The 26,569-nt window shown below is 49.3% G+C and overlaps 2 protein-coding genes across 5 annotated transcripts in view; both read left to right on the forward strand.

Moving 5' to 3' along the window:
- The window catches only part of Dcps (decapping enzyme, scavenger), a 46,831-nt gene extending 39,768 nt beyond the window's left edge, over window positions 1–7,063 (forward strand). Inside the window, exons 5-6 of the mRNA XM_090319688.1 lie at window positions 4,960–5,070; window positions 6,688–7,063. Coding sequence (XP_090175814.1) covers window positions 4,960–5,070; window positions 6,688–6,954 — 378 coding nt within the window. The 3' untranslated portion in view covers window positions 6,955–7,063. The remainder of the gene's footprint in view (window positions 1–4,959; window positions 5,071–6,687) is intronic.
- Window positions 7,064–17,316: 10,253 nt separating this feature from the next.
- St3gal4 (ST3 beta-galactoside alpha-2,3-sialyltransferase 4) overlaps window positions 17,317–26,569 on the forward strand; it is a 43,449-nt gene continuing 34,196 nt past the window's right edge. The window contains exons 1-3 of one of the 4 annotated variants that reach the window (XM_090319693.1): window positions 24,163–24,265; window positions 25,399–25,647; window positions 25,740–25,826. The gene's annotated coding sequence lies outside the window, so the exon portion shown is untranslated. Of the gene's footprint in view, window positions 17,482–24,162; window positions 24,266–25,398; window positions 25,648–25,739; window positions 25,827–26,569 lie in introns of those variants that run through there. The other 3 variants (XM_090319694.1, XM_090319695.1, XM_090319696.1) reach the window with 3 other exon arrangements.

The following is a 26,569-nucleotide window of genomic DNA, read 5'->3' on the forward strand; positions in this document are numbered from 1 at the left end:
CTGAACTGGGAATAGGCTTCCTATAAGTCTTTCAGCTCCCTGCTGTCTGATACCAAGAACTCTGCTTCTATGAACTCTTCTTGTGGTGGGGGGACTTGAACTCAGGGCTCTAAGCTTGCTAGGCAGGCACTTCACTGCTTGTTAGGCAAGCTTTCCACCTCTTGAACCTCAGACACAGCCCTTTCTATGAACCATTGAAAGAACAGATTTAGAAGCCCCTTTTACAGTCACCTCTCGCTCTTTTTTTTTTTTTTTTTTTTTGCCAGTCCTGGTCTTGAGCTCAGGGCCTGAGCACTGTCCCTAGACTTTCTCAAGGCTAGAGCTCTACCACTTGAGCCTCAGCATCACTTCTGGCTTTTTCTATGTATGTGGTACCAAGGAATCGAACCCGGGTCTTCGTGCATGCTAGGCAAGCACTTTAACCACTAGGCCAAATTCCTGGCCCTCGCTCTTTTTTTTTTTTTAATTGCCAGTACTGGGGATTAACTCAAGTCCTCAGTGCCATCCCTTTGCATTTGGGCTCCAGGCTGGTGCTTTACCACTTACTTTACAGCTTTACTTCCAGTTTTTCCTGCTGGGCTGACTTCAAACCACGATCTTCAAATCTCAGCCTCCTGAGGAGCTAGGATTACAGATATGAGCATCCAGGTTACAGTCATCTCTTTAATTCCCTAAGAATATCAGATACTCTAATGGGGTCAGAAATGTACTCTGATGGGATCAGAAAGAGATTGCCTCTGTTGCAGAGTGCCTGTCACAGATTGGGGCTGGGGAAGGGGCAGAAAGCCAACACAGGAAAATTGAGAGTCGTCAGTGGCCTCTCCTCTACATCAGTCTCTCTAGTAATCTAAGCTTGGCTCTGAATTCTACCCTAGGTGTGTCCTCACCCCTCAGGACTCTTGCAGGGATGTTCTGATGCTCTATCCCTGGTGTCTTGTCTGTGGCTGCCTTCCCTCTTGCTTTCTCAGTTGTGTCTTGCTTCTTCGGACTTAGAATCCTACACTGAAGTCATCTAAAGTTTGTTGAGTCTTGAGTTGGTGATTTCCAGACCTGCCATGCCACTCTTCCACTGCCTAGAAAGAGGCCAAGAAGCCAGGCACAGTGGCTCATGCCTGTAATCCTGGCTACTCAAGAGGCTGAGATCTGATGATCATGGTTGAAGTTAGCCTGTACAGAAAAGTCCCCGTGAGACTCTTTATCTTCAGTTAACCACTCAAAAAATGGAAGTGGTATTTGTGGTTCAAAATGGTAGAGAGCTAGGCTTGAGTAATAAAAGAGCTCAGGGACAGTGCCTAGGGCCCGAGTTCAAGCCTCATGACCAACAGAAAAAGGGGAAAGCAAGGGAACTTGTATACATCTACGTTCTAGAATCCCTGAGTGCATTTGACAATGGAAATCCATCAGATTGTCTAGCCCAGGGCTGATGGGCATCTGCCTGGCCTGCTAGCCCATTTTTCTGTCTTCTTAAAGACAAGAAGGGCTTGGAGAACCATTCTGGGTCCCAGCCACATGGCTGGAGATCCTTGCCCACACAGATGACCAAGAGGCCAGCACAAGTGTCAGACCTTGCTTGACAATGACTAGGTAACTCAGGTGTGATCCTTCTTAATCCTTGCTTAAGCCTTGATTGTCTTTATTTGCGCCCTATTTCAGTCTGTCCCTGATTTGTAACATCATGAGCACAGCCACTCCCTTGAATATTGGCAAAGTATACAGCAGGAAAGCAGACTATCTGCACTTTTGTTCCTTGTCACAGGGCCGGAGACAGGGAGGAAGGGGGCCGTGCTCCAGTGTTGGCTTTCAGGAATCTCTCCAGCACTGTTGACTTTCCTCTGCCACTTCTCTTTGCCCTTTCTCCTCCATCTTTCTGCTCCTCCCTCCCCTTTTTGTGTATGCTGGGGACAAAACTCAGGGCTGCACAAATGCTAGGACATTACTGGACCTATGAGCCACACCCCTGGAAGTCTACCTTTATTGTTCCCAAACTCCTGGTCCTGTATGTAGCCATTTGTTCTTTCCATGCACTGAACAAATACTTACCAAATACCTGATGTTGCTCAAGACTTCACCTCCCCCAAGATTATGGCAACCCTTCTTTAGTTTTCCTCCCTCTGTGTTTCTTTCTCTCTCTATCTCTATCTCTGTCTCTTTATCTCTCTGTCTCTCTCTCTGGAGGTTTTTCTTCGTTTTGTTTTATTTTATTATATTTATTTATTTTTTTGCTTGAGCTCAGGGCCTAAGCACTGTCCTTACGCCTTCTCAAGGCCAGAGCTCTACTACTTGAACCACAGCACCACTTCTGTGTATGTGGTACTGAGGAATTGAACCCAGGTCTTCATGCATGATAGGCAAACACTCTACCACTAGGCCAAACTCCTGATCCTTGAAGGCAGATTATTATCATGTAGCCCAGGCCAGCCTAGAACTTTCTATCCTCCTGCTTTAGGCTTCCAAGTACCAGATATACAGTATGCTAGTATACCTGGCTTTCTTCTTTATTCTCCTAAGAGAGCATTGGTATGTTGTTGTTGTTTTTATTCATTTTGTTTGTTAATATGTGGCCATGAGCAAGTGGCTTAGCCCTATAATCCCAGGAGGCTGAGATCTGAAGATAGTGATTTTCTAGGAGGACAGTCTGTGAGACTCATCTCCAGTTAACAACCAGAAGACCAGAAATGGCCCAAAGTGGTAGAGTAGTATACTTGAGCAAAAAAGCTCAAGGACAGTACCCAAGCCCTGACTTTATTATTTATTTATTTATTTATTCATTCATTCATTCATTTTTTGCCAGTTCTGGGGCTTGAACTCAGGGCATGGATATTGTCTTTGAACACTTTTTGCTCAAGGCTAGCGCTCTGCCATTTGAGCCACAGTACCACTTCTGCCTTTTACTGTGTATGTGGTACTGAGGAATTGAATCCAGAACCTCATGCATGCTAGACAAGTACTCTATCAATAGGCTATGCTCCCAGCCCCAGGCCCTGACTTTAAAAACCACAGCTGACAAAAAAATTAATCTATGATTATTTAGAATACACACACACACACACACACACACACACACACACGAGTACAGGGCATGTTCAGTAAAAACAAGTTCCCTAGCCCCACAGTGTTTCACTTTTCTTGCTCAGAAACAATCATTGTCCTTATTTCTTTGTCTCTCCAGGGTTAATATTTGTATATCATGTATATGAACATTTCTTTGTGGGGCTGGGAGAAAGGTTCAAGTGGTAGAGCATCTGCCTAGAAAGCATGATTTTATTTTATTATCCTGCCTCATAAAAAAGAATAAAAAAGGCCAGGAGCATGGCCTCATCTAGAGTGTTCTGGGTTCGATTCCTCTGTACCACATACAAGAAAAAGCTGGAAGTGGCACTGTGGCTCAAGTGAAAGAGTGCTAGTTTTGAGCAAAAAGTGTCCAAAGACAGTGCCCAGGCTCTGAGAGTTCAAATCCCAGGACTGGCGAGAGAGAGAGGGGGTGGGAGGAGAGAGGGATTGGTTGGTGAACCACCTTCTCCTGCCCCAATCTCACTTTTTCCAGGCCATTTTTGTGAGCCAGGAGGCCCTTTGGCTAACTGCAGAAAGTCTTGAGTATCTGCAGTCACAAGTTACCTAGCCTGTGAACTGACGCCCAGCACTGGCATTCCATGCCAGTGGAGCTGAGAGATAGGATTGAGTGTCATGTTTGGGATTTGCCTGCAGACATCATGGAAAACAAATGTGACTGATATTTGAGTATCTCATGACGGTGACACAAAGTTCAGCTGAAAATGTACATAGTACGCAGGCACATATCAAGTCAAATACTTCAATTTCCTGGTTTCAGACTCCTAATTAAGGAGATAGGGAATTTCCTGGTCACCAGTCCAAAAGGGATGTGTGAGTATAGCAAGCCTTTCTGGGTACAACTCACATGCTAGAGGTTTCTCGAGGACACGAGTGTACAGAAGCTGTGGGGCAGAGCCCAGATTTTCAGAACACACTGGTGGATTGAAAAACAGTGACACACTTGATCGTCCATCAAGCAGTGAGATGGAAGATTTCATACTCAGTTCTGAAATTGAGGCCCCCTGGAGATTTGGCTGGGTGACTGACTCATGGTTCCCAGTTTATCTCCAGGAAGAATCTTGACTAGGGCAGTAAGTTCTCCCCAAGCCTTGGCTTCCAAGAGCTTTGACCTGCTTGGCATGTGAGTGTGATAACTCATGGAGACCAGGGTTTGCGGAGCTGGGGGTGGGGTGTGGGATGGGGGGAGGTTTCCAGGCAAGAGGACAAGTTCATCTGCTCTCTGGCACAAGATCTTGTTGACTCTGGTTTCTTGCTCTGATGTGACCTCCAGGATTTTAGCTAGGAGCTGTTTTCAGGAAGGACTACAGGAAGCGTTGTCTATGAACTGTTGAGATTAGGGGAAAAGAAAAGAGGACTAATTGCTGTGTGGTGCTCCTTACTGAATGGCTTCAATGCTCCTTTTCCTCCACATTTCCTCTCCACTCCCACATGTGCCACTGACTGACAAGCCAAGCTGCTCAGCCTCCCCATTCTGTACCCTGCCCTATCTTGCATCTGAGCGTTCACTCCCACTGTCCCCTCTAGGTGGCCTTTCTCCTCTAGGAGTCTTTCCTGGATGACCCCCTCCTTCCTCCTCCTGTGTGTGTGTGTGTGTGTGTGTGTGTGTGTGTGTGTGTGTGTGTGTGTGTGTGTGTGTGTGTGTGTTTTGAGTGGGTCATCTCAATGGGAGAGCAAGTACTTAGCATGGACAAGGCCTTGGCTTCTGTCCCTTTCTCCCCATTTCCTTTCAGCAACCAAGAAAAGAAAATGAAAAAAGTCTGTTGTATTTTTCCTCCCAGCAGAGTAACTTATAGACCTGGATTAGACTTTTAAGTATGTATGCAGATTAGACAATGAACTCTTGGAAGGAAAAGCCTTGCCTTCTGTTCTTCCCTCCTCTCCATGCAGTTAGATGACCTATACTTGATTGCTATCTGCCATCGCCGGGGCATCAAATCACTTCGGGATCTAACTCCAGAACACCTGCCGCTGCTCAGGAACATCCTCCGGGAAGGACAAGTGAGTTACTTCACCAAGCAACATTGAAGTCCAAGCATTCTACCCAGATTCCAGCATGTTCCTTGGGTTTCTTCCCTCACCCTTCCCAGAGTCAGTCTGGAAGTGGACTTCTCTCTGAATGCCAGTGTAGGATCTCTGAATGTCATAGGTTGATTCACCAAGATCCTTTGTTCCCTGCCCAATGCTCCAGCTCTACTTTTCCTTGTCCTATACTCATTCTCCCCTGCCTTTCTCTGCAGGTCCCATGTGCCCCTCTACCTCAAATCCCTACCCTCTCCACACCAGGATCACCCATCTTGCTTGCAACAGCCACTTCCCACCAAGACAAGTTTCTTCGATTGTAGACACTTATTTCTTTTCATGTGTCTCCTCATCTAGACTGAGGGCAGGCTGAATTCTATAGCATTTGGCTTTCTAGGGTAAAAGAAGGCTTTGGGGCAGGAAAGGATGGGAGAAGAGTGAATTTGGTGTGGTTCTGAACTGCTGTTTTAGCCCTGGGGGTCTGTAGGCCCCAGTGCCTGCTCAGGATCCCTTCTAAACCCGCCATGTTACAAGCATTCACCATTTTACTCTGAAAAGTGAGTACCAAACAAGGAAGAGGCCCTGCCCCTTTCTGACCAGACCTAAAGCCACAACGCTCTGAACTGTCACTCCCAAACCTTCCTGCCTATGGCACCCCACCTCGGGGCTGCCTTTACCTTTTTGAGAGGGGACTTATTTCTGATAGGAAGTAGTTGCCTTTGGATACTGCTGATGGCCCGGAATGGTGTCTTTTCTCTCAGAGATACTGGGCCCACATTTCCTTCCCCTGCAGCCTGGGTGGATTCACCTTGGCAGCCGGCCCTGCTGAGCCCACAAAACCCTTTTGGTGCGTTGGCTCTGAGCTCACCCTGTTGTAGTGATCCTATGATTCTGGGGTGTATTCTGAATCCACAGAAGCCCTAGTCTTTTTCTGTCCCCTCCCCCGACCTACCATGGAGACTAGTGTTTCCCTGTAGTTCCCAAGCTTGGAGGCCCCTAGTGGGTGGAGTTGACAGAAAAAGATTTTCCTCTGAACAAGATAGAATGAATGGTTAAAGGGAGCCAGAGCCAAAGTAAATGCTTTCCTTGTTCACAAGAAGCCAGCTGAGGCGTTTGTATGGGTCTGGGTCAAGCCTCCCGACGTTCTCTGCCTTGCTCAAATCCATCCCCATTGTTCCTATACCTCATCCAAGAGAGTGAGGCTTACCCCCCAGCCTCCTCAAGATAGATCAAGTGTATGGAAATCATTCATGAGAAGGTCAGTCTCTATAGTCTTGAGACTCTGGGCCTGACCTCAGGTGCGAGGACTTGCTTGATTTCCAAAAGGGGCTTGTGTTTTATCCAGTTTGGCATCAGAGAGAACCCATGGCTGGCTTTTGCTGGGGGGACTGGCTCCGCTTTGCTGCTGACATCTGTTATTTGTTGATCTCCTTCAGTGGAAGACAGGGATCTGAAACAAACAGTTGGCGGGAGCCGCTTGGTGGGTTTTATAATCTGTCCCAGGCTAGCCCTGGTTAACATGGCAGAAGGGTCCAGGTGGTGGCACCAGACACGAGCAACACAACGATCCATTTTGCTGCTCTCTTTCTTCGTCAGGAAGCTATCCTGCAGCGCTACCAGGTGAAGGAAGACCGCCTCCGCGTGTACCTGCATTACCTGCCCTCCTACTACCACCTGCACGTGCACTTCACTGCCCTGGGCTTCGAGGCGCCTGGCTCGGGTGTGGAGCGGGCCCACCTTCTGGCCGAGGTGATCGAGAACCTGGAGTGTGACCCCACGCACTACCAGCGACGCACGCTCACTTTCGCCCTCAGGGCAGATGATCCCTTGCTCCAGCTCCTGCAGGGGTGCCAGCAACCCTGAGCCCGGAGAGAAGTGCACAGACAGATACATGGGTTAAGGGGTGACATGGGGGCTGGGTTTTTTGTTTGTTTTTAAATTTTAATCTCCGAGGGAATTTTTTTTAATGTATTTTGTATGGGCTAGTCTTTATATAAGAATAAAAGTACTAGACTCTCTGGTGAGCAACTGATGGCTTGGCCTGGAAGGTGGGTGGTAAGGGTAGTAAGTGGGCAGAGCTGGTGAGAAGATGGCAGGAAGGGGGGAAAGTCTCAGGGTGGCTGACACAGTTGGCCCCTTGAGAATGTACCAAGGGCTTTTTTTCCACCCTGGGCTTTCCACACGCATCTGTTCTCTGACCTGTTGGCACTCTTGCCTGGTACCACATTCCTCCCTACCCCATTTCTTCTTTGGGGAGGTCCCCCACCAAAACCAAATTCAAACCTTTCTGGAAATAGTCGATCGAGGTTTCAGTGCCATTTCCCTCCCCAGCCCTGAGGTCACTCACACCCTGTTGATAAACTCTTTGAGGAGGATGGGGATTGATGCCTGGAAGTGGGAGGGTCCTAATGAGAATCAGATGATGTAAGTCCCAAATGCCTGCCATTGCCCTCTCTTATTTGGTCAGTGAGATTGGGACCTTGAGTTTATTATCTAGGCAAGAAGACAAAACACTCACATGAAGCAGCCAGAAGACCAAGTGCCAAACTGTTATTAGCAAGGGCAAAATGGTCTGGATGCCCTGAGTACAAAGCTGTGAAGGGGCTTGGAGTCTGCATGGTCAGAACCATTGGGTTCATAGACTCACAGCCATGAAGTGGCCTTGAAGTGACAGGCTAATGACCAGTTGTGGAGCTGGCAGGGTCCTCTCTGAGAGGGTGATAACTCAATGTACCAGCAGAGGAGGGGCATAGCATTCATGTGAGGGCTGTCTCTCTAGTAGAGGATGTTGTCCTTTTACTGCAGGACAGAGGCTGGCCTGTTTGTGAGGGTAGGGCTGAGGAAGTGCTCTAAGCAGACAGGATGTTAAGCTCTGAAGTGACAGAGAAGGAAAATGTGAGGCACAGGGGTGACTGTCAACCTTTCTCTTGTGCCTGGGCACATAAAGGCCTCGATTTAGAGCCCTACTTCTTTTTCGGGGTGGGGGAGGGGAGGGTGTCATGGGGCTTGAACTCGCCTGGGTGCTGTCCCTGAGCTCTTCAGCTCTAGGCTACCGCCCTACCCTTGAGCCAAGCCCCACTTCCTGTTTTCTAGAGGTTAATTGGAGATGAGTCTCAGGTCTGGGCCAGGAGTTTGGCCTAGTGGTTAAAGTGCTTGCCTAGCATGCATGAAGACCCAGGTTCGATTCCTCGGTACCACATACATAGAAAAAAGCCGGAAGTGGTGCTGTAGCTCAAGTGGTAGAGCTCTAGCCTTGAGAAAGTCCAAGGACAGTGCTCAGGCCCTGAGTTCAAGCCCATGACTGGCAAAAAAAAAAAAAAAAAGAGTCTCAGGTCTTTTTGTGCCAAGGCTGGCTTTGAACCTTTATCCTCAGATCTCAGCCTCCTGAGTAGCTAGGATTACAGGCATGAGCCACCTCATCCGGCTCAGACCCCCACTTCTTTCCTTGAAGGTGATGTTCTCGAGTGGTAGCCCTGGCTCAGTCACCTGTTTCAGACTTGGAGAGAGCATGTGTCCCCATGAGAAAGACTCCCTGAAAAGAATAAACAAGTGGATGGAGTAGGTAACAGGGAGGCCTCTGGCCTGCTGTAGCTTCCAGTGGCTCCAGGTGACATGTGACCAAGTGATTGTTCTGCAAGTTGGCAAGTGCTAACCAGAGCGGGTGGGCCTGTCTCAGGGGCTCAGTCTGCCAGATCTGTTCACACTGCCCACATGTTTACCCATGGTTTCCTAGACAGAAAGCAGATAGACTGGGCAAGACTGTTGGCCACTACTCAGGGCGAGAGTTTCGGAGGCCATGGGCTGACCCGAGGTGTCACAGAGCAGTTTCCAGCATGCGGATTGATCCCTGGGTCTCAGTTCTTCTTCCAGGCGCCAGAGAAGAAAATTGACCCCTTTCCTCCCTAAAGGCAAAGGGTCCTGACAAGCAGGCACCATCTTCTCCAGCTTTGCAAAGCTGCCAAGTGAGGCTTTCCTCCAAGATGCATAGACTCCTCCGGCACCTCACTTGCCCCCTCACCCCCCTCCCTCCTCTCCACAACTGGCCGCCTGCCTGTCCAGCCTCATAGCATGAGCTGACCCTTGTGTCCCATGCATGCCATGGTTTCATGGTGCCTTGTCTGGGGAAGATGGACAGTAGGAATTTGTTGTCTGGGTGCAGAAACCTGTAGGGAAGGATCAGAGTTGAAACAGAGCTCACTCATTCCCTGGGACAGACCGGGGAAGGTCACGGCAGCCAGAGCTGTAGTTGGGTCTGGAGAAGCAGCGAATGCATTCCCAGGGCACAGTTCCAGGCAGACAGACCCGTGCCCTGGATGGCTTCCCAGCTTCCCAGCTCCCCCTTGTGCTAGCCAATTCTGTCTTCCTTTGGCTCATTCTACAAGGTGGGGCCTTTCTGGGATAGTGTCCCTTCTCCTTCCCCCACCTTATTTTCCCAGCAGTTCAGAGGAGTCTGCTCTCTAGGCTTCACCACATTATTATTAGTTAGCCTCTGCCTGAGGCCTAGCAAGAGTCTCCTTATATCCAGCCAGTTACCTCTAGAGAATATGATGGCAGTCTTTCCCTAGAACTCAGCACCCCCTATGATTTTATTACCCTTAATCCTTTGTCCCCTGGATATGTCTGCCAGACAATCCAGTTGTTTGCCAGAAGTCCCTAGGGTTGAACACTGCCCAGCTCCTCAATAGATCCCATCAAAAGCACACTTTGTATGGTTTTTTAGGGTAACTCTTCCCATTAGTCTTTCCTGTGTGACTTGTCTAGGTAGATTTCTTATTCCTACGTAGAGCTATTGGCTTGTGTGTCTACCCCACTGGACTATGAGTTTTGAAGCTGAAGACTTGTTTGGTCGTTGCTGTCTTCCCAGCATTCCAGGGATACTGGCAAGGAAGGGTTGAAATGAAATCAACGTAACTACAGTGCATTCAGAGGGTCTTCATCCCATTCTATTTTACAGATAAAGAAACAGGATAGGGATGTCTTGTCCAGTGTTAGGGTGATAAATGTCAGCTCTAGGAAGCTAAGACTTCCTGCCCTTAGAACAGTGCCAGGCCTGTACTAAGTGTTCAGTAAATATATGAATGCAAGAAAGGAGCTGGAGGGCCGGGAGTTTGGCCTAGTGGTTAAAGTGCTTGCCTAGCATGCACGAAGACCTGGGTTCGATTCCTCGGTACCACATACATAGAAAAAAGCCAGAAGTGGTGCTGAGGCTCAAGTGGTAGAGCGCTAACCTTGAAAAAGTCCAAGAACAGTGCTCAGGCCCTGAGCTCAAACCCAGGACTGGCAAAAAAAAAAAAAGAAAGGAGCTGGAGTACTAAATCCTAGCCTCCTGGTTCCTAGATCAAGAATTGTAGGGTGACAACCTCCCCTCTGCCCTTACTGTTACGTCAGTGCCCAATGTCCTGCCTCCCTAGAGAGCTTCCTGCTCAGGGCACAGCATGCCTGGCCCTAAACTGTAAATACCAGTTCCTCTGGCAGGGAGAGGGCATTGTATCAGTACTGAAGAGGGTACCCTTATGTAGATGGCATGTCCTGTGCTTTGCTGGGGCAATGGGAGATAGTACTCTTTCCAGATAGATCTTGATGCTTTCATGCTTTCATCCCCAACACTTGACCTGCTTTACTCTTTTAGCTCTTTAGCCTTACTCTTTTTTGCCCCCAAACAGTAAATATTCAACCCATATGTGGGGAGGGGAGAGGACCCCGTGTACGGGTACTAAACTGAAAATCAAGGCCTTGCACTCTTGCTTAACTTTTTTGCCTAAGGTTGGTGCTCTACCGCTTGAGCCCATGCCTCTACTTTCAGGTTTGGGTTTTTTGTTTTTGTTTTTTTATTTTTTTGCTGGTTAGCTAGAGTCTCATGGAGGCTGGGCGCTAGTGACTCACACCTGTAATCTTAAGTACTCAGACTGAGATCTGATGATTTTTGAAGTCTTCCTGGGGCAGGAAAGCCCTGGGGCTCTTACCTCCAACTAACCATCTAAAAACTGCAAATGGAGCTATAGCTTAAAGTGGTAGACGGCTAGCCTTGAGGGTTAATCATGGACAGTACCCTGAGTTCAAGTCCCATGATCAACAACAAAAAAGGGGAGTCTTGTGGACTTTTTATGCTCAGGATGACTTTGAACCATAGTCCTCTGATCTCAGCCTTCTGAGTGGCTAGAGTACAGATATGAGCCTCCAGGTTTCTAGCTTCAATACATTCTTATTAACTGTACACCATGTTGTACAATAGATAGGAACTTCTGTCTGCCTGCAAGTTTGTATCTTTTGACCATTTCCCAGTTCTCCATCCACCTGCTCCTTCTATCTACTATTCTGTCCACTCCTATGAACTCCACTCTTTTTAAATTCCACATGTAAGTGAGATCATGCACTATTTTCATTCGATCGCCATTAGCCAAATGGCAAGTACAAGCAAATGCCCACATGTTAGGGAAGCTGGGGCTGAGTATGTGTGGGACTCAGAGCTCAACTTCAATCATGGGTAGAGAAAGATCATGCGAACACAAGCCAGTTTTCCCTCAAGGCCAGGATGAAGTCATGATGAGCTGGAGCTGGAGCTCAGCGGTGGAGCCCTTGCCTCGTGTGTGCAAGGCCCTAACTTGGAACCTTGGCACTGAAGAGAGGAAAGAAAGGAAAGATAGGACAGACAGGCTAAGCTTCAGAACGTTCTGTTCTTCTTCCTCTTGGGAAGCAAAGTGGTCTGATGATTTCAGCATAGACTATACACCGTAAGCATGTATGATTTTCAGCAAGTTCTAGGGTGGGAGTGTGGCCTAGTGGAAGAGTGCTTGCCTAGCATGCATGAAGCCCTGGGTCTATTCCTCAGTACTATATACACACAGAAAAAAAGCTAGAAGTGGTAACTGGCAAAAAAAAAAAAAAAAAAGCTTGAGGATTAAATGAAAGGATTTTGTACATATAGTATCATTAATAGCTACTAGTGTTTTTCTTGTTTTTTCTTTGCCAGTCCTGGGGTTTGAACTCAGGTCTTGGGCACTGTGCTTGAGTTTTTGTGCTCAACACTAGCACTCTACCACTTGAATCAGCCACAGTTCCACTTTTCAGCTTTCCAGTGATTCATTGGTGATAAGAGTCTCGGAATTTCCTGCCTGGGTTGGCTTTGAACTGTGACCTTCAGATCTCAACCTACTAAGTAGTTAGGATTACAGTCATGAGCTATGGGTGCCTGGCTAAATATTAGCTATTTTTCCATCATGAGAGTGACCAAAAAGGATGAATGAAATAAGGTATTGTGGGTTGGATTCTTGTGTACAGTTTGAATGTTTGTGTTTGTATCCCTCCTTAAATGTATTGCCTGGTGCCTGTGGTTTATGTCTATATCCTAGCTACTGAGGATCATGGTTCAAAGCCATCCTGGGCATAAAAGTCTGTGGGACTCCTACTGCCAATTAACCAGCAAAAACAAAAACAAAACAAAAGTGAAGGTTGTGGCTCAGGTGGTAAGTACACACACACACACACACACACACACATATCCTAAAGCCCAAGGTGATAGAATTGGAGGTGAGACCCTTGGGAAAGGATTAGATGAACAGCAATAACAGAGACCCCCGCAGGTACCCGTAGCTTAATCCTAACTAAGGAGGCTCAGACCTGAGGATCTTCAGGAGGCCAAGATCTGAGGATGGTGGTTGAAAGGTAACCCAGGCAGGAAAGCCCTTGACACTCCTACCAATTAAACAAACAAACAAACAAACCAACAACCCACACATCAGAAAACCAGAAGTGGTGCTGTGGCTCAAGAAGTAGAGTGCTGTCCTTGAGAAAAGGAGATCACGGACAATTTCCTTGCCCTGAGTTCAAACCCAGCACAAAAATAAAGGAGACCCCAAGAGACCCTTTCCCCTTTCCATGTGAAATGACAAAATTCCGGACCTAGAAAGCAGCCCCCCATCTGGCACCAAAGCTCAGCCCCCAAACCAAGTTTCTGTTATTTTCAAGCTAATCTGTTCTATCAAGTCTTTATAAGCTAGTTGTTATAGCAACCAAACGGATCTAAGGTAATTTATTAACAAACCATTTCCTGGGCTGAAGGCTTGTAGACTTTGCAGTGGCAACACAAAAAGTTTTAGAGGGGGTGAAAATCAAGCCACAATTTTTTTTTTCCTCTTTTTTAACTAGTCCTGGGGCTTGAACTCAGTCAGTGCTTGAACGCTGACTCTGAGCTTCTTTTTGCTCGAGACTAATACTCTACTACTTGAGCCACAGCACTACTTCTGGTTTTTTTCTGAGTAGTTTGTAGCAGATAAAAGTCTTGTGAACTTTTTGGCCTGGCCTGGCTTCAAACCATGATCTTCAGATCTCAACCCCCTGAGTAACTAGGAGCATAGGCTTGAGCCACTGGCGCCACAAACTTTTTGTAGTTCATTAGTTGTGGCCCTAAAGAGGGGCCAGGGCTTCCTAAAATGACTTCTTGGGATCTCTTCCAGCTACAAAGTTTGCTGGAATGCACTTTAGCCTTGGCCTTCTGGCAGGTTTTTAATACTACAACAGCAATGTCCCTTGCTATTGAGATCCCTGGGAACAGCTCTGCTCCATGGTCCAGCCATATAAATCTGATAAAAATAGTAGCTGAAATACCATCCTGGAGTTGCTATTTTTAAAGCGTCTGAGATGCTAGATTGCGTTAATTTCTTCTTCAAACAGCATCTTGCTGTTCCCTCCTCCTGGTCGGCAGGATGTGAACGTGGCACATTGGAGAGGAACAGGAGCCAGAAGCCTGAGAGGCACATTTGTTAAGCTTCTCCAGGGCTGCTATTTACACCTATTGCCCGCCAGGGTGTTGCTGCAGGACCCCAACTTCCCAGGTCTAGATTCACCTGCTTCTCCCATCGCTGTCTCTTCCTTCTGTACCCAACACTCCTGTGGTGGCCCTAGCAGGGCTCCTGCCATGCCCTCCAGAGGAGAAGCAGGAGAAGTAAAAAGAGAGAGAGGAAAAGAATGGAGGTGGCATTACTTAGAAGCAGCCTGCAACTTAGATCTGTTGTTCTACAGGTTGTCTTGACCTAACCTTGGCATAGCTAACCTGTAGAAGGTACAGTCTATGAGCCAAATCTCTGCTTAGCCTACCACATTGTCTCTTGGTAAGCAGCTTGTTCTGTCCCGTAGGTGGACCAAAGGATGCAGTGGAGTTGGAAGAGGTAGATGAAAGCAACACTCGCTTCATTCCTATCACAGATGATGCAGTTTCTAGGCCACGGAGCTGGGCTTCTGGCTGTGCAGTTAAGAAGCGGGAGGGGAAAGGTCCTGAGTAAGCACATTGTGGCCTACAGAGAGTTGATCAGAATTATACTTCGCTTCAGGGGACCAGGTCCCCAGATCTAGGATAAGTTGGGGTTGTGGGAACCTGAATATAGCTTATAAGTTAAAAGAGGAATTCTATCTTTTTAATAATAGCGTGGTTATATATAGTGTGTTATGCTTTCAGTCCACCTCCATTGCTTTATTTAATACAACAGCCCTCTGAATCACCTCTGTTATTTCCATTTCTTTTCTTTGAGTAAGAAAACTAAAACCACTCAGTGGCAAAGACAGGGTTGGAACTCAGGTCTCTAGGAACAAAGCTGGCTTTTAAAATGCAGTTTTCTAGTACAGTGAAGTTTACATGGCACTCAGCAGGAAGTATGAACTGTTTAGACCTTGTTTATTGACAATTTCACTAAGCCAGGGGTCAGTGGCTTAGGCTTCTAATCTTAGCTACTCTGGAGGCTGAGATCCAAGGATCAAAGTTCCAAGCCAACGCCAGGTAGAAAAGTCTACTGCTGGGAGGCTGCAAGTTTAGTCTTATGATAGAGTGCTTGCCCAGCATGTATGAAGACCTGGGTTCGATTCCTCAGTACCACATGTATAGAAAAGTCTACTGCTTGGGAGACGCCTATTTCCAGTTAACCAACAAAAAGCTGGAAGTAGGGGTGTGGATTAAATGGTAGAGCAACAGGGACAATGCCTAGGCCTTGAGTACAATACTAGTAGGCATGCATGTGTCACACACACACACACACACACACACACACACACACACCTCTATATTTGGAAGCTAGGCTGATTCTTGGATCTGCTGCCAGACACACCTAGTTTTTTTTTCTTTCCAGACCAGTTTTCCTGCGTGTGTGTGTGTGTGTGTGTGTGTGTGTGTGTGTGTGTGTCTGTCTGTCTGTCTGTCTTAAGACTTAAACTCGGCCTGGGTGCTGTCCCTGAACCTTTTTTACTCAAAGCTACTACTCTACCACTTGTTCAACAGCTTCCAATTTTTTGAAAGTTTATTGGAGATAAGATTTTCATGAACTGGGGCTGGGAGTTTGGCCTAGTGGTTAAAGTGCTTGCCTAGCATGCATGAAGACCCGGGTTCGATTCCTCGGTACCACATACATAGAAAAAAGCCAGAAGTGGTGGTGAGGCTCAAGTGGTAGAGCTCTAACCTTGAGAAAGTCCAAGGACAGTGTTCAGGCCCTGAGCTCAAGCCCAGGACTGGCAAAAAAAAAAGAAAAAAAAAAGAAAAAAAAAAGATTTTCACGAACTTTACTGCCCAGGCTGGCTTTGAATTGCCATCCTCAGATCTCGGCCTTCTGAGTAGCTACTATTACAGACGATTACAGACCTGAACCACTTTCCTTCTTTCCAATGCAGGGAGTTAACTCATTAGGTTCTCTGTTTCCAGTTTTTGCTTGTTTGTTTGTTTGGTTGCTTTTGTTTTTTAACCAGTCCTGGGACCTGAACTGAGGTCCTAAGCATTGTCCTTGAGTGCATAAGGCCAGCACTCTACCACTTGAGCCACAACACCTCTTCCACCTTTTTGTTTTTGTGATACTAAGGAATTGAACCCAAAGCTTCATGCATGCTAGGCGAGCACTCTACTTGAAGCCATATTCCCAGTCCTGTTTCTTTGTTTGTTTGTGTTTTATGGTACTAGGAATGGAACTCATGACCTGTTTACAAGGCAGACAGGCTACCACTTGAACCACACCTCCAGCCCTCTCTGTTTCCAGTTCTAGCTGAGGATGCTGAGCACAACTATTTGTTGAATGAATGTATGACTGACAAGGGCAGAGAAACCACCGAAATAAAGTTAGCAAGACATCTGCTTCAGCTACGAGGACTTCTCTGGAACTCAAGCTCATTTATTACCAGTTACTTGCATCTTGCACTTAGTCATATCCTGTCCAGCTTCTGCGTGTGTGTGTGTGTGTGTGTGTTAGTGAGTGTGAGTGTGAGATTATAAAGATAAGAGTCTCATAGACTTTCCTGCCTCTGGTGAAGCTACAAACTGAGATCCTCAGATCTCAGCTTCATGAGTAGCTAGGCTTACAGATGGACTAGGATTACAGCTCCCAGCTCTGCTTTCTCCTTGAAGGGACTCAGTACATGCTTTCTCTCTGCAGCTGGATGGCAAGCTTCCTGGACGTTGGACACTTTCCTTGCAGTCTCTGGTGCCCCCAGTTCCGGGCTTTTCACACCATGGACTTAATAAACAATGTGCTGACCCGGGAAGAGGACCTTGGAAAGGAATAGTCCTGCAGGGTGAATTCTGCCCGAACAATTCTCCAGGTTCATTTGGCAACAAGCAACGTTAGGGCTTTGATGAGGTTTCCTCCTGGAAACTGGTTGCCTGGCACCTTCAGTTAGAACGGAAACCCAGAAGCTATTGGGGACCAAGATAGGGCTTGCAAGGGTGGGGTGCAGAGGCAGCAAATTGGGAGGGAGTGTGGCAGGCTCAGACTGGGGCACAAGGGCCTAGGAATCTTTCCTGGGCCACCTGGTCACCCTTAAATGCCTGGAAGGAGTGAGAGGGGGAGGAGGGATTGGCTCCCAGAACGAGGCCTCCTGGTGCCTCAGTTTCTCCGAAGAGGGGAGGATAGTAGAGCACCCTTTTTGGGGAGCTCCCAGTTTCCGGGATGGCAAACCCATCCTGGCACCGGTCACAGGCGGCGCCTGCCCCGGCTCTGCCTGCACCCCGCCCCGCTCTCTTCGCTTGATCATTGCGCGCGCCTCCTGCACCGGGGCGCCGGGCCTCGGTCCCGGAGGGGGCTCGGAGGTTTCCAGCCCCATCCCGCGTCCGCCCCGCCCGCGCGCAACATCGCCCCCGCCCTTCCTCCTCCACCACCCCGCCCTTCCTCCCCGGCTCCCCGACGATGTGCGCAAGCGTGTCCAGCCCCTTCCCCGCCCCCCGCCCAGCCCGCGCCCCCGCCTCCCCGTCACACGGGGCACAAGAGGAGCCGGCACACTCGCCCGCTCCCAGGCCGGCCCCGCGCCCCGGGACAGGGACAGGGACCGGGCGGAGCGGAGCAGCTGCGCCGCGCCCCGCCGTGCGCCTAGCGGATCGGAGCTGTGCGCGGAACCGGCCTGCCCCGCCCCGCTCCACCCGCGAGGGTGAGTACGCGGCGCCGGGCTGGGGCGGGGGGGTGGGCGCAGGGCGGGAAGCGCCGAGGGGTCCCGGCTGCCTGGCCCCCGCCGTGCTCGCGCCGTGGCTCTGCAGGCCCAGCTCGCGGACGCAGATCGGCCCTGGGTTGGGTGGGGTGGCCACAGCCCTGAGGAAGGGGCAGTTTCCCGGGGTTCCTTGCCTTGGATCCGGTTTTTTTTCCCCCGGTGGGAATACCAATTCTTCTCGCGCCCTTAGAGTAGGCAAACTGGACAGTCCTCTTCTCCGGAAAGTTTCTACCCCCCTGATCTGGATGGCAGAGGTTGTCCACACCTCTAAGGCATTTTCTGAGTGATGGTTTTTCTCCTCCAGCTGTCCCTACCGCCCCTCACCTCCCCCTACCCCCAAGTCTGAGACACGTGGGCTGGCTGGGCTGGAGGGGACTAGCTTTGCAGGGTCTGCATGTGGAGTTGCAAGGTCGCTGAGCAGCGCCCAGCGGCGAAGTGGCCAGCCAGAGTCTGGCCGTGGGGTGGCATCAGGAACATATTAGAGGAGGGTCTTTGGGGCCTAGGCCACGGTGCCTCAAAGCTTGCCTGGAAAGGAGGGGGGGGGCTTGAACTGGTGGCAAAGCCCCCTGAGTTCAGTTGTCTGCTCTGTCTTCTTCCCTGGTTCCTTGTTGGCAGGGGCCTCAGGCCAGCCCAGAGCTGCCAGCCTGCCTGCCAGCACAGCCCCTCTCCACTCCCAGCCCTGGATGGGGGGGAGGTTTTGTCTGGCTTGTGAGGCCTGACTGTTACTTTTCTCTCTTTCCCCAGACTGGGTCCCCAGAACCCAGCTTGAGGGACTGCTGCATTACATCTGGGGGTATAGACAGCATGTGGGTGCACAACTGTGCCCCGTCTGATCTCATGGCCATCTACAGGATGGCCCCTTTCCCACCACTGCCACTGAAACAGCCTACAGGCTGAGCACCACTGCAGGGACGCACAGCGTAGAAGCCAAGTTCAGGAGGATTTTGTGGACCTTGAGAATGGCTTGTCACCAGGGACACAAACCCATGCTAACTGTGCAAGACCAGCCCTGCCAACCCTCCCATTCCTGCTTCTCCAGACTGGGGCATTTTCCTGTGAGAGTTTTACATGAGTTGATCTGTACTAAGTACTTTGAAAAGTGCCTTCAAGGGGAAGAGCTATTTGCTGCTGGAAATATTTCTCCCACACCCTTATCCTTCCAGAATTGCTCTCTAATTCTAGCAAGATATCTACAGCTCCTGCTTGCTTGGAGCAGAATAAGTCACTGTGACTTCGTTGGGAGCTGGTCTAGGAGTGCCCTCTGCCCAAGTTGAGGTGGCCCAACTGCCTCTGAGGTCAGAGGTAGTTTTTCCACCAGTGCTTCTGAGTGTACCCTTTATGCCGTGTCCTGCTGTGTACCAGGTGGGAGATCTCGGGTAGCTTCTTGGGTCCCTTAATTCTACCAAGAAGTCACTCTAAGGTGACAAGGAGAGGGACATAGATAGAAGGAGACATTACCAAAAAAAATGAAGTAGGAGCTGAGTACCAGTGGTTTATGCCTGTAATCCTTGGCTGCTCAGGAGGCTGAGATTTTGTGGATCAGAGTTGGAAGCCAGCTGGGGCAGACAATTGCCTCCAATTAACCACCAAACAAAGTGGAAGTAGATTTGTGGCTTAAGTGCTAGAGATCCAAGTTACCACCCAGGCCTGGAGTTCAAGTCCCAGAGTAATTTGGAATCTGGGAGTGTGCTTTCTGGTAGAGAGCTTGCCTAACATGTTCAAGGCCCTGAGACCGATCTCAACACCACAAGCAGGGGGGAAAAAATCAAGTGTTATTTACCTACTTGAATCTTGGGCTGACAAGGCTTGAAAGAGGGTTTTGCTGCTAACCAGGTCCCTTCTTCCCAGGTGTAGGATGCCCCTGGCACCTTCTGGGTTCTTTCCTCTCTCCCTCCCTCCCTCCTCACTGAAGTAGTGACACCTCCGTCATCTCTGATTCTGAAGAAGCAGAATCTCTGATTCTGAAGAAGCAGAAGGTCTCTGCCCCTACAGACACATTAGACTTCTGGGATTTTATATTTCTGGGTAGAATCAAGAGTCTGCCCCTTTCTGGAACTGTTGTAAATCCTGGAAAGCTTAAAACTTCCCCTCCTCTCCCCTGTCCCTCACCCCCACTCTGAGGCCAGCCTCTTTTCTGGCACCATCTTGCTCTGTGACGGTCTGAGCCAGCAGTCACTCTTGTGAGGGTGTCCACCTCAGAGTCACTACTCCAAAAGTTTCCCAGTGGAATTAGAGTTCCTCTCATACAATGGCTTGAGGTTTGCACCATATGTTGTAGATAAGGGATCATTCCATCTTTGCCCTAATGGTCGCATGCTCCTAAGTCCAGGCCCCTGCATGTATGAAAGGGAGGAACAGATAGGGAGCTCAGGCTCCCAGAGACTCTGAAGGCCAAGCCAACGGATTGCAATCGAGACAGAGCTTCCAGCTCTAGGAGATGGACTTTGAACATTGAAGGACGGGGACAGTATTAAGGAGTGGAGCCCTTGAGCTCAGTGTACTGGCTCCCCTCCCCTGACTCAGCCGTGTGGCACCGTTAAATTGTTCCCTGCTGTGGGTAGCTTAGCTACTGCTTCTGGGTCCCCTGGCACTCAGGAGCTATTGTCTTTTTCAAGACCTGACTGTTGACTGGCAGCATTTAGTTTTTGTGACAGAGTAGTTAGGGTTGGCTCATTGGAGTGACTAGTCATCAGACCTTTCCTTTCTCGTCCCCTCCCAGACCTCTGGGCTCTTCAGTGCTGCTGTGGAATGGGCTTCTGGCCACCCGTGGCCTTGTGCTCTCTGGACTCCTTCCACCCTCCTCAGGCTGTGTCTTTCAGAGAGAAAAGGGTGTGGGTATCCAGGTGTGAATCTTCCTTTAGTCTCACCTGCAGCCAAGAAACTGAGAGCTGGTAGTCAGGCCACCACACCATCTCTGTCTGCCCTCCTACGGAGAGATAATGGGATTGTCTAGACTCCAAAGCCCTATGTTCTGCTCTAGGCCCAACAGGGGGGAAGGGCTGCTGCTCTTCTAAGGCCAGGGGTGGGTCTGACTAGGCCCTCAGTTTTCCTCTTGGGACATAAGTGTGAGGAAAGCCTGACTGCAGAAGCCTAGGAGCAGCTAGAGGACAAGGACAGTCTTTGTCCATTTGCCTACAGCTAAGTTCAAGCTAGTGCTGGGCTTAGGGGCTCCATAATCTGGGAATGTCCAGGGAGTAGGCCAGCATGCAGCTGTGTGTCTACCTTGGGCCCAAAACATCCTTCAGGGTGTGAAGATGCTGCAGGAATTGCATGAAGGCCACTTGTGCCAATGCTTTTCCCTCTGTCTGCTCCCCATTGCTGCATAATAAGCCATAATGAAAAAGGACTTAGAGTGTGAGGGTATAGCTCAGTGGGAAAGTGCTTGCCTGGCATATGTGAATCCCTGGTTCAATTCCCAGCCCTACAAAAGGAATGTGGGATGAAAGGAAAGAAGGAAGGAAGGAAGGAAGACAGGCTAGCAGAGGGAGAGGGAGAAGAATGGAAGGAAGCAATGGAGGGAGATAGAAGAGGACACGAGGGAAGGAGAATAAAAGGAATGGAAGGAAGGAAGGAGGGAGCGAGGGAGGAAGGATGGAAGGGAGGAGACTTAGCAAAAGCCTTAGTTACCATGTATGTATCAAGCACTTTCTAAAAAGGCAAGTCTTACATATTAAAACTTTTTTTTTTTTTTTTTTTTGTGGTTCATGGCTTGAACTTGGCCTAGGTGCTGTCCCTGTAGCTTTTCAGCTCAAGGCTACTGCCCTATCCCTAGGCCTGGGTGTTGACCCTGAGCTCTTCCGCTCAAGGCTACTACCCTACCCTTGAGCCAAGCTCACTTCCCATTTTCTAGAGGTTAATAGGAGATAAGAGTCTCAGGTCCTTTTGTGCCCAAACTGGCTTTGAACTTGAGCCTCAGCTCTCAGCCTCCTGAGTAGCTAGGATTACAGGTGTGAGCCACCACGCCTAGCCCATAAATTTAAAACTTTATATCCATCACTTCGAATGCCTCACAGAATGAAGAAAGACTAAAGTACAAGGTCCTGATGCATATAAGCTGCTGACCTGGGACTTTGACCCCAGACCTGCTTCTAAAACCTGCACTTTCCAGCCCTGTTCTATCCATAAATATCTCCAAACTTGTCTTAACCAGCCATCTGCCTTGAAGAAAGAGATGCTGACTTAAAGGTGTGAGGGGTTTGCTCAGAGTCATAGTATGTTAGTGACCCAGGCAGAACACAACCCCTGATCTCCATGTGCTGGCCCGAACCTACCACATCTTGCCCTGTCCAGCCCCTGGGTGCAGGCTTGGTTCCAGGCACGGGGCTTCTCAGCCCAGCAGCAGGCCAGCAGCCAGGCCAGCAGTCTCCTCCTCCCTCCAGCCTCCCTCTCCTAGCTTCCCTCTCTCTCCAGGGCCCCTCCCAGCCCCCCACCTCGAAGCTTTCCCGCGGGTAATTGCTTCCATCTGCCCTCCTGCCCGCTCCGATTCCTTTGGAATTGTGGTTCCTGGGCCGCCCACATGGCTGCAAAGACTTCATCCGGCAGCCATAGCGACATATGGAGAAGGGGAGGGGGCCCTTCTGGGGTCTGAGCCTGGGAAGCAGGCAAGGTGGCAGCCTCCCGGTTATGGTGTCCCCAGATTTCTGCAGGTAGGCACACCTTTACTGGTGATGGTGCATCTGGGGCTGACTCAAGGACACACAATGTCCCCTAAAACCCCATTCTCCGTCCAGGGAGAGCCACCTCTGCCCTGCACACAGGCTGGACACCCACAACTCTCCTTGTCCTTTTTGAGGTTGTACTTGTCAGGAGGGGGAGCTTTTTGCGGGGAGGGATGTAGGGACCATGCTCTGGGTGGTTTTGCATCTGGGGACTGTTTGTAGCAGAGCTCAAAGCTATCCTTGGAGCTCTGAGAATGGATCCAGAGAGATGAAGGCTCACATTTCACCTTGATTTTAAATTTGCATGTTCTGATAGTGCATTGACATGGTTCATTCCTCTTTTGGAGAATCCCTATGGCTGGGAACAGATAGTAGCAGGACTTCAAGATCACCCTCCCTGGGACTCTGCACATGGAGGGGGCAACTTCCCTGTTCATGGTATTTGAGGATCTTGGAGCACATACGGGTGACCTTGACCAGGAGCTTCTACTTGATCAAGTAAAGCATGGTGGTGGTGTGGAATAGCTCTGAACACTCCAGGCATTCTCCGCTTGAGATTTTAGGATTTTAATGTAAACTTCAGGATCTTGGCCTGCCATATCCCCATGTTCTTTTCTCATTGCTTTGAATGATGACTAGCAAATAACAGGTGCTATTAAATATTTGTTTGTTGAATGACTGGAAAATGTAGCTTGGGTTTTCTAACTTTGCCTTTCTGCTCTCCTGGCCCCGTTTCCTCCTTTCCTGAAAGCCAAAAGAAAAAGGAATTTTCCTTTTGCCAAGGTGAGCTGTTTAGCAGAAAACAACACCCTGGCCCCAACCTGGCCCCAGAATGAACAGCTACTTCCAAGGTCTTTATTCAGACACGAAAAAGGCAGGCAAGAATCTAGGTAGCATTGGGTAGGAGCCTGTCCCCGGAGAGAGCAAGCCTCATTCCTCCCACCTCAGCTCAAGTTTCTGTATTTATCCTTCTGCCCACCCCTTTTAGTGACTTTGAGGTCCTCAAATCACTTGTTCTTCCTGTGTTAGTGGTCTTGTGATGTGGAGCCCAAGAAAGCCTTACCCACCACCTGCCACGTTCATTTCCTTCAACCCCAACCATATCACGGTGGCTCATGCTTTTAGTCCTAGCTACATAGGAAGCTGAGATCCACGGATCTGTATGTAGTTCAAAGCCAACCCAGGTAGGAAGTTTTTGCAATTCTTATCTCCAATTAATACCCCTCTCTCTCTCTCTCTCTCTCTCTCTCTCTCTCTCTCTCTCTCTCTCTCTCTCTCTCTTCCTCTCTCTCTCCCTCCCTCCCTCCCTCCTTCCTTCCCTCCCTCCCTCTCCCTCTCTCTCTCTCTCCCTCCCTCCCCAGTCCTAGGGCTTGAACTCAGGGCCTGGCGACTATCATTGGGCATTCTCAAGGCTAGCATCTCCCACTTGAGCCACACCACCACTTCCAGCTTTCTCTGTGTATGAAGAACCAAAGAATCAAACCCAGGGCTTCAGCATGCTAGGAAAGCATTCTCCCAGCCCTCTCTGTTTTTATTTTTGGTACTATGTTACCTGTATTTTTTTTCTCTCCCTGGACTTTGCTTCCACACTTCCCTCACTTGGATTAGAGATCTTTGATAATGCCCTTTATTAACTGGGAGTGTCCTTCAGATTATATCACTTATATTAGCTCTGTGATATCTTCCCACTTGGCACAGATCTCACTGAGTGACAGGGAGAAGACTTCAAACCCAGTGAGCCCAGAATGGCACTCTTCCCCCTACAAGCTGAACCCATTCAAGGCTGATGGTCCAGCAGTGGAGCAGAGCCTGGAGATTTGTATCCCTGGAGGCAGACTCTCAGCCAGCTTGCCTTTGTTAGCATTGTTTACTCCTCCAAGAAATTAACATTTTTTTAATGAGATAGCATTTCAGATAACATTCCATGCCTGGAAACTGGTACTCTTTAAAGGCTGGCTGGGCTTCTGTTATTCCTGGGTGGGGCTCAGAGACTAAAGACATCTATTTTGGCCTAGGGAAAGTGAAGTAGGAGTTGGAGAGCTTAGCTGCTCCTATTTGTCCAACTTCAGGTAAAACTTGGACTTGACTGGTTCTCAGTCTGCTCACCTGTGCTTGGAATACACCTAATAATATTGATCCCATCAATAGGGGATAGAAATGCACGGGAACCAAACATTTTCAACCTGGGAGGGACAGTAAAGACACTGAACCCCAGGGCAGGACTTGAAATTGTGTCATTCTCTAGCACTTAGTGCCACATTATGCAGTAACTATTTCATAAATACTTATTTCTGAAAACGAAAGAGCGATGGCACAGATTTGCTAACTTGCTCAAGCTTACAGAGCCTTTTTCTCATGTGGCAAGGAGGCAGCAGCCCACTCCCTGGCTGGGCTAAACCTGACACTCCACCCCCCCACCCCCCCCATCCCCGGATCCCAAATCATTTTTTTTTGCCAGTCCTGGGGCTTGAACTCCGGGCTTGGACACTGTCCTTGGACACTGTCCTTGGACACTTTTTGCTCAAGGCTAGCACTCTGCCAGTTGAACCACAGTGCCACTTCTGGCTTGTTCTGAGTATGTAGTACTGAGGAATCGAACCCAGGGCTTTGGGTATGCTAGGCAAGTACTCTACAACTAGGCTATGCTCTGCCCCCCCCCCGCCTTTTTTTTAATTAAAAAGAAAAATTTAAAAAAAAATTGCTGGTCCTGGGGCTTGAACTCAGGGCCTGGGTGCTATCCTTGAGCTTCTTTTGCTGAAGACTAGCTCTCTACCACTTGAGCCACAGCCCCACTTCCAGCATTTTTCGAGTGAAGATAAGAGTCTCACAGACTTCCCTGCCTGGGCTGGCTTCAAACCGCCATCCTCAGATCTCAGCCTCCTCAGTAGCTAGGATTTACAGGCATGAGCCACTGGCACCTGGCTATACATTTTTTTTTTTTCTTTTAAGCAGTTTGGTTCTCCACATCCTGAGTTGTTGAAGGGGCATGATGGGTTCCAGGACTCGGTGGATTAACACCTTGTGTTATGTCCATGGGACTGAGAGTCAGACCCCGGAGACTGGGAAAGAAGGGTTGGTGGAGTTGGAAAACTTCCTTATTGGGCAATACTGGTCTTTCTCTCCTCATTTACTGCCCTCTTTTTGGTCTCATTTTCTCCCTCCTTTCTTCTCTTCTTTTCTTCTTCTCCCCTATCCCCACCAGGCCTGAGCATTTAGGTCCTTAGGGAATCTTGGCTTGGATTCCCTGCACAGCTGGGGTGCTCAGGAGAGCCTTCAGTGACAGCCTAAAGGTATCCCAACACGCCCACAGCTCTGGTATTTTTGAGTGGAAATGGCTGTACCTGCAGTTGGGTGGATGAAGAGACAGTACCTGCCCCGAATGTGCAATTCTTTGACCTTCAGGTCTGTTTCTTGGGCCCTCACCTACCTGTTTGGACATCTTCTTGGGCAGGTAGGCGGGATCTCATCCTTCCACACCACCTGTGGGTCTCCAAAGAAGGGCAGCAGAAAGAGCTTCCATGACCTCTGCCCTCTGCTTTCCAGAGCTCCAGGTCTTTCCCCAGAGGTACCTGCTAGGATGGAGGGAGCTGGCCAGGGCAGAGAAGAAGTTTCCGCTCAGACCCCTGCCAGGTGAGAACACCTGTTGTGCTTTGGCTGATGCATGTATTTGCGTGTGCCTATGTGTCTTGAAGCATGCAAATGAGTGTGACATGGGTTTTATGTGTGTAAGAGTACACAGGCAGAACACAATGTGATGTGGACAGAACATCAGGCCCTTCCACCTGCTCAGGGCCTAGTATGTATGGCCTGCCCCTGGCCTGGAGTTTTCCTCTCTATGGTCTTTATGACCATGGCTGGCTTTGCACTGGGACTTGGTTCTGCTTCCTTGCTGTGGTCCCATGGAGCAGTGACTGATCCCTGACCACCCATTCAGCTGCCTAGGGGCCCTGGGGCCGATATTTGTCCCGTTTCCCCAAATGGAGGCATGTAGGGGCTTCCTGCCCGGAGTCTCAACCCTGCCAAGGCGGAGGGAATGGGGAACAGCTGCGCTGGGCCGATTCCGGCTCCGTATGGATTTAGTTGGACAACAAAGCTCTCTCTGTGTGTTCCCAGGCCACTTACATAACGGGTGGGTAGGCAAAAGGAAGAGGTGGAGATGGAGACCAGGAGACGCTGGATGGGATGTCTGGGATGTTACAGGATGGGTAACTGATGATACTCCAAGGAAGAGGCCTTCAAAGGGGAGGAGACAGCCGACTGGGCCTTTGGATGTGAATTCTTTGCTTTTTTCCTTTGCTTTTTTTGGGGGGGAGGGGGCCAGTCATGGGGTTTGAACTCGGGGCCTTGGTGCTGTCCCTGAGCTTTTCTGCTCA

This window comes from Megascapheus bottae, chromosome 27 (genome assembly GCF_031878675.1).
Source record: "Megascapheus bottae isolate mThoBot1 chromosome 27, mThoBot2.hap1, whole genome shotgun sequence".
Lineage (NCBI taxonomy): Eukaryota > Metazoa > Chordata > Mammalia > Rodentia > Geomyidae > Megascapheus > Megascapheus bottae.